Source organism: Nerophis lumbriciformis, linkage group LG09 (assembly GCF_033978685.3).
Source record: "Nerophis lumbriciformis linkage group LG09, RoL_Nlum_v2.1, whole genome shotgun sequence".
Taxonomy (NCBI): Eukaryota; Metazoa; Chordata; class Actinopteri; order Syngnathiformes; family Syngnathidae; genus Nerophis; species Nerophis lumbriciformis.
Window position 1 is genome coordinate 18,337,501 of NC_084556.2, and position 8,028 is coordinate 18,345,528.

The window sequence follows — 8,028 nt, forward strand, 5'->3', positions numbered from 1 at the left end:
ACACGCAGAACAATTCGTGGGTGAAGCTGATGAACTGGCAGCACAGCACCATGTATCTCTTCTATGGCATCTCTGGGATAGCTCTGGTCGTGAGCACCGTGTCCAAACTGGTACCGGTCGGTGTGGACCGCTTTGCTCTCTCCTTGGCGCTGTTTGTAGAGGGTAAGAGACATCTGTTAACATTTGCATTTGTTTAATAAGGGACATTTTCCTGACCTAAAAATACAATAAAAACTACATCCATGCAATCAACATTTTCACAAGACAAAAAAATATATAAAAATAAGAATTAAATTTATATAAAATTATACTGAAAATACAACTAGAATAGCTATTAGGACTCACAAGACCTGTTCAAAAGACTCAACTTGTCACAACACATTTTTTATTTCATGTTTAATTTCTTGCCTTTTTGATATATTTTTTGCCTAACCTGTGGTGCTAACCGGATCAGATGTGCTTGTTAGTAGCTAAGCCAAGCTAACTTACTTCTACTTTTTAAATATATTTTTCTATTCAAAAAGCCAATTTGGGTAAAATAATTTGTTTATATGTGTATGTATATATATATATATATATATATATATATATTAGGACTGCAACAACTAATCGATTAAATCGATTAAAATCGATTATAAAAATAGTTGACGATTAATTTAGTCATCGATTCGTTGGATCTATGCTATGCACATGCGCAGAGGCAATTTTTATTTTTTATTTTTATTTTTATTTTTTATAAACCTTTAATATATAAACTGCAACATGTACAAACAGCTGAGAAACAATAATCAAAACAGGTATGGTGCCAGTATGCTGGTTTTTTTCCCAACAAAATACTGGAAAGGATAGAAATGTAGTTTGTCTATTTTATCCGATTATTAATCGATTAATCGAAGTAATAATCAACAGATTAATCGATTATCAAATTAATCGTTAGTTGCAGCCCTTCTATATGTGTATATATATATATATATATATATATATATATATATATATATATATATATATATATATTAGGGCTGGGCAATATATATCGATATACTCGATATATCGCGGGTTTGTCTCTGTGCGATATAGAAAATGACTATATCGTGATATTCGAGTATACGTTCTCACACAGTTGCTTTTAGCTGCGGGCATTACACTACAGGCTCTTCCCACTCTTTCTTGTCTGTCCTTCTCACAGACAGCAAGCGCACCTTCTTACATACGTCACATACTGTCACGTCATACGTATACGCCCTCGCGGAGCAGAGCGGTAGGAGCATGGGTAACGTTAGCTGTGATGCTAGCGGAGTGGTGCGAGCGGTAATACGAGAGAAAAAAGGTGCGAATCTGGTAACAAATGAAGGAAGAATTAATTCCCAAGAAAAACAGCAGGGGGTCCATCGTCTAGCGGGGGTTTGGCTTCAAGCGGGAATATGTCGAACAGACAACCGTAATTTGTCAAGTGTGGGGAAAAAAGCATTGCTACAAAAAGTAGCATTACTGTTAATATGTAGCATCATTTGAAAAGTCACCTGCTAGAGAATGAAGCGTGCTTACTCCGCATGTCAACATCTCCGTTCGGTGCCACACGCCCACACCATCAAAATGCCGAGCGATGTTCACTTGGGGGTGGTGACGCTTCAAATGGGTTAGCATGTTTGACATGTTGGCAGAAGCATGCCTTACCGCTGCTAAACAATGTCGGCAAACCTCCATCGTCCATTGTTGTATCTCACCGCGCAGCCAAAGTGTTCCCAAACGGGAGATCTTAACGAGGCAAGAGGGTCTTCCAGCTCTAGCTTTTATATGTTGTCGTAGCCCGGTCGTTGCTAGCATGCCGTGTGTTGTGCCTCGTTATGCATTGTTTACACAACGTGCGGTGTGCTACTTAATATGTCCGTGTGGAAACTCGTTCGGTACACCTCCGAACCGAACCGAAACCCCCGTACTCAAACGGTTCAATACAATACTGTTACACCCCTAAAAAATATATATATATATATATATACACCGTATTTTCCGCACTATAAGGCGCACCTAAAAACCTCCAATTTCCTCAAAAGCTGACAGTGCGCCTTATAATCTGGTGCGCCTTATATATGGACCAATATTGAGCCACAACAGGTCTCGCATCTACGGTAACTACGCCGACTTCATTTTCCCCCTTCTACGGCTGCTTACCGTAGAAGAAGAAGCGCTTCTTCTTCTATGGGGGAAAATGAAGTCGGCGGCTGCTTACCGTAGAAGAAGAAGTTCTTCTTCTACAGTGGAAAATGAAGTCGGCGGCCGCTTACCATAGAAGAAAACTTCTTCTTCTACGGGGGAAAATGAAGTCGGCGGCCGCTTACCGTAGAAGAAGTAGTTCTTCTTTTACCAGGAAAATGAAGTCGGCGGCCGCTTACCGTAGAAGAAGAACTTCTTATTCTACCTATGGTAGAAGAAGAAGAAGTTCTTCTTCTACGGGGGAAAATGAAGTCGGCGGCCGCTTACCGTAGAAGAAGAACATGAATTTATGTAAAGACCCAAAAATGGCTCCTATTAAGAGACACGCTTACGACGCAGAGTTTAAACTCAAGGCGATCAGTCACGCAGTAGAACACGGGAATAGAGCAGCAGCGAGATAATTTAACATTAATGAATCAATGGTGCGGAAGTGGAGGAAGCAACATGATGACCTGCGCCAAGTAAAGAAGACTAAACAGAGTTTCCGAGGGAACAAAGCGAGATGGCTGCAGTTGGAGGACAAACTCGAACAGTGGGTTGTTGAAGTTTCAGTACAATCACTATTTATTTTGTTGACATTCCCTTTAGCGCAGCTCCATCTAATTGATGCATAACGTAACCCCAGCCTCTACTGTAGCGTATATTCTACTATGCGCCTTATAATGCGGTGCGCCTTATATATGAACAAAGTTTTAAAATAGGCCATTCATTGAAGATGCGCCTTATAATCCGGTGCGCCTTGTAGTGCAGAAAATACAGTATGTGTGTGTATATATATATATATGTGTGTGTGTGTGTGTGTGTATATATATGTATGACAGCCTCCTTAAAGTTATGTTATTAATCAGAAATATCCAGCAGCTAAAATGCGCCTGTGGAGAGAGTGTTTTGTATTTTTCCCATCGTGCATTGCAGGGGATTTAAATGAGTGTAATTTTTAATTAGGTATTGTGCTTGGACCTTTTGTGTTAGTTTATTTGCGCCATGAATGGGAAAGCCTGTCTACATTGGGTCATATATAAAAATGCTGTGCTGTGTACACTTCAAAGTGCAATTGATTGTCATTAACCCGAATTACTCACAATGGGCCCCATTCAGCAACCGTTCTTAAGAACAAATTTTGTTCTTAGGCCCACTTACGATGTTTTTAAGGAGATTTTTGTATCCACCAATGTTTTCTTTTTGTTCGTATTTGTTCGTAGGTAAGAACAAAATCTACGAGTGCTCCAGAGCACTCTTAGGGTGGCCTATTTGTTCTTAAGTGTGACAAGTTCCCTTACTTTAGACAGACAGACACAGTGTTTACCTATGCAAATATACGGAATTAAGGGTGTTAAGGCCGAGAGTGGAGTCGTCTCTCTTGTTTGCTTTGTTGGGTCTGCTCCTCTCTCTGGCCATGCTCCCCCCACCCCAGCAGACGATGGCGTGGAACACCGCAGACGGCACCACAGTGTATATGTTTCTTTACTTCTTACTTTCTATTCTATTCTATTTTACTTTTTATTCATAACTGTATGTAGAAGTGGCTGGTTGCATCAGCTCTGCTCTTTTAATGTATTTAATGTCCTTTGTTTTCTTTGATGTTTCCCTCTTACACACATGTAAGAGGGATGTGTGCTATGGCTATGAGTTGTTTTTTCCCTTGGCCTCAGTCAGGACCCCCTCTCCAGGGGCCCAGGCTTAGAACCATTTTTTTTCACTCTGCTTCTATCCCACTTCCATCTTTGTTTTGAATTATTTTCTTGAGTCATGTGTATGTTTCTTGTGACTAGAAACTTTTAAAAGTGAATTCCAGACCTTTAAACTTCTTTTTGTTAAAAAAAAAAAAAATTCTCAGTGGAAAGCAGGATAGCTTGGTGGCCCTAGCAACAGTGACTTGGGTGAGTTAGGTGTAGAAGAACCTGGCCCTTGACCTTAGCCTCATTGGGATTAAGTTGGGATAGTGTTTTTTACCTCCATTTGATGCCATCTTATATTATGTCCCAATAGTTATGCCCATATGTCAGCACTTGCCTTGTTCCAAAATTGTGTTTTTCTCGGCAGGCTTTCTGTTCTACTACCACGTGCACAGTCGCCCCCCGTTGGATGCTCACATCCACTCTCTGCTCCTGGTCGCGGTGTTCAGTGGGTCAACCAGCACCATGGTGGAGGTGTTCATGAGAGACCACCTTATTCTGGAGCTTCTCAGAGCATGCTTATTCATCCTTCAGGGCTCCTGGTTCTACCAGGTGATCACTGACGAGTCAGCGCCTCGCCAAACACGTTTTTAAGCACACCTGCACAGATCTAACACAGTACAATACATTTGCCATTGCAGATTGGCTTTGTGCTGTTCCCACCGAGCGGGCTGCAGTGGGATCTGACTTTGCATAGCAACATCATGTTCGTCACTATGTGCTTCTGCTGGCATTTGGCGGTGGCCTTGCTCCTCGTCGCCTGCACCACCGCCGCAGTGTGGTTGTAAGTAGTCGCCTTCTTTTGTACGAGACACAGAAGTAAACTACTGCTGCCTTAGGAAATATTGTAAACAAGTCATTCTGTTCCAGGCTCAGAGAACCCTTACTGACTGTACAGGCAGTGTGTTTTTTAACTCTCATGCTAGTATAAGTAGGAGTTATCCACGACAGGGGGTGGCGGCAAAAAATTCTTCAAAGCCAAAACATGATTTTTATTTATTACGAGTTTGTCAAAAATCGCTTTTTAAAAACCATCACCGTTCTTACTTGCTGCGGGTGTATGTCTTACGTCTACAGCCAAGAGGAGCTTTTGGAACCTGTAACTTGTTATGAAAGTTTTAGAATACAGTAGTTCCTCAACTTATGAATTTATCTGGTTTTCCATCCATCCATTTTCTACCGCTTGTCCCTTTTGGGTTCGTGGGGTGTGCTGGAGCTTATCTCAGCTGCAATCAGGCGGAAGGCGGGTTACACCCTGGTTTGTGACGGAGTTTTTAACTTCAAACACTTGTATCTTAAATTTCCCAATGAAATGGATATAAATCATTTTAAGTTTTGCTTGCCCCCCCCCCCAAAAAAACAGCACAATTTAACATGTAACATGCCTTTTAAATTTTTTAGATAAGAAATATTGTATACAAACAACACAATAGAATGTAGTACTATCAGATATAGTAGTTTTATGAAGTAATGTAATGTTAATGTACATCATTTACCTTAGAGCATGGACTTCTATGGGATCTCCTTCCAGTTGATTCTCCGTCAAACACACCATCAGCAGCTTCTCCATATTTTCCTTGACAAATGTCCGCCCTTCAGATATTATTTTAACATTATTAGCTGGCGTTAGGCAGCACGGTGGGACAGGGGTTAGTGCATGTGCCTTACAATACAAAGGTCCTAAGTAGTCCTGAGTTCAATCCCGGGCTCGGGATCTTTCTGTGTGGAGTTTGCATGTTCTCCCCGTGACTGCGTGGGTTCCCTCCGGGTACTCCGGCTTCCTCTCACCTCCAAAGACATGCACCTGGGGATAGGTTGATTGGCAACACTAAATTGGCCCTAGTGTGTGAATGTGAGTGTGAATGTTGTCTGTCTATCTGTGTTGGCCCTGCGTTGAGGTGGCGACTTGTCCAGGGTGTACACCGCCTTCCGCCCGAATGCAGCTGAGATAGGCTCCAGCACCCCAAAAGGGACAAGCGGTAGGAAATGGATGGATGGATAGCTGGCGTTAGACTCATTCTGCTTCAGTATGGTGCAGACTAGCAGTGATATGCTCAAGCTGCTTCACCAACTTGGCTACGGTCTCTATCATATTTTTGATTCTTTCTTTTATTCAGTGAATATCATCCACTTCTTCTCGGCACTGTTCATTCACTCACATTCTTCCTTCCCATGCTTGGAAAAATAACGCTATGTCGATTTCTAGCTATAAGCTAATGCTAACGTTTAATACCAGATGTTCTGGTCACATATATGTGTCATTTCCCACATCAACTAATGGCGGGGATGCCTGCAACTCAAATGTTAGCCTGCAACCTAAAGCATATCAGTTAGCCAAGAGACAGCTCTTATCTCAAAACACTCTTAAGTTGAGGAACCACCGTATTTTGTGTACCAAATAATATATTGCGAGAATCGGAATCTGGTTGAATAGAGAATCAATTCTAAATTGATTTGTTACCCCTAGAATCGGACTCGAATTTATTCATGAGTTGTTGTCAGATTAACATCTTTATTATGAAGTCCAAAGTACGTCTTTGAAGACGATTGACGAATATGTAATACGTTTGTTTGATAAGAGAGCTCTAGTGTGAGGGCATGGTGCAGTATCCCAAGCAGTTATCCTTTAAAGGCGGAGGTTTCTCTTCAAAGTACCATAACAACTATTATTTTGCACCACAATTGAGAAAATAATCCTTGTCTGGGTATGTCCCCACCTTTTTAGAGGATCATTTGGATCCTGCACCATGCCCTCAGACTAGAGCTGTCCTATCTACAGTAAGTCTGTGAGTATGAAATGAAGAAGCCTGCTCAGATAAATAGATAATAGATACTAAACATTGTTTGCAGGTTTGAAAAATAGTTTTCGTAATTTTTCTCAAAGTGCCACTTGGTCTAGTGCAGGGGTCGGCAACCTGCGGCTCCGGAGCCGCATGCGGCTCTGTGATGTGAGGTGGGCGGGGTTTGGTAGCGGGGGTGTATAATGTAGCCCGGAAGAGTTAGGGCTGCATGGGATTCTGGGTATTCGTTCTGTTGTGTTTATGTTGTGTTACGGTGCAGATGTTCTCCAGAAATGTGTTTGTCATTCTTGTTTGGTGTGTGGGTTCACAGTGTGGCGCATTATTAATAAGAGTGTTAAAGTTTTTTATACCGCCACCGTCAGTGTAACCTGTGTGGTTGTTGACCAAGTATGCCTTGCTGTCACTTCCGTGAGCGAGCAGAAGCCCCATAAAACGTGTGGCTGGGCCAGCACGCTGGTTGTAGTGAGCGCTAAATGCTGTACCATCTTGCGCTGAAATTCATAGTCTGCCGGAAAAATCGGGAGGGTTGACAAGTATGACGCTGTCAAGCGCCAACCCGCGGGCCGCACTAACATTCAATTTTCATATTAAGGTGTGGGCCGCGTGTCTGAGACCCTTGGTTTATACATAGCACAAAGCAAAAAAAAAACTTTGTATGCAGTGTTATTTCATTTTAAATTTCAAAAGATTTTTGTGGCTCCCATTGTTTTCTTTAATTTGTGAAACTGGTCAAAATGGCTCTTTGACTGGTAAAGGTTGCCGACCCCTGGTCTAGTGTATCATACGTGTATTTGTTATTAATTTACTTGCAACAATATGCTCTTTTACCGAGTTGTATGACACTTCCCTATGTCGCAATAAGTTCTGGTTCTGCGGTTATCAGCACCGATTATCAGTGGTGATGGCACATAAATAGAATGTCAACCAAACTGCATTTTTTATAAAGTTTTTGTGACCTGCATTTAAAAACTCCCCTGTCAGGTTTGTGAGCCAGTTTGTTTACATTAAACATTGCCAACTCTATTGTATTATATTGTAAGGGCAGCTTAAGGCTGCCAAGTTAAACAATAAGTTTCAGCATGGCTTTGAAGTCCTTTACCGTGTCTATTAAAACATGGTTAACCTGCTTTTTTCTTTTCTTCCAAAAGCACCATGAGGAGATTCTCCAGAAGAGACCGAGACATCGAGATAGTATTGCGAAAGACATCACCCACCGCAAGTTCTGAGAAAGCTCTACTTGAAGAGTCAGAGGAGGAATAGTGGCTGAATTTTTTTTTTTTTTTTTTTTGTAGTTTTGTTAATTGTTTTCACAGCTAACTAAAATGTGATTGACACAAAAG

The 8,028-nt window shown here is 41.5% G+C and overlaps 1 protein-coding gene across 2 annotated transcripts in view; it reads left to right on the forward strand.

Annotated features, from left to right (window-relative positions):
- The window catches only part of tmem45b (transmembrane protein 45B), a 23,946-nt gene extending 15,926 nt beyond the window's left edge, over positions 1 to 8,020 (forward strand). For both annotated transcript variants that reach the window (XM_061962426.2, XM_061962427.2), the window contains 4 exons: positions 1 to 162; positions 4,255 to 4,439; positions 4,529 to 4,671; positions 7,837 to 8,020. The exon at positions 1 to 162 is cut by the window's left edge and continues 51 nt beyond it. In XM_061962426.2, coding sequence (XP_061818410.1) covers positions 1 to 162; positions 4,255 to 4,439; positions 4,529 to 4,671; positions 7,837 to 7,948 — 602 coding nt within the window. In that variant the 3' untranslated portion in view covers positions 7,949 to 8,020. The remainder of the gene's footprint in view (positions 163 to 4,254; positions 4,440 to 4,528; positions 4,672 to 7,836) is intronic.
- The last annotated feature ends 8 nt before the right edge of the window (positions 8,021 to 8,028 follow it).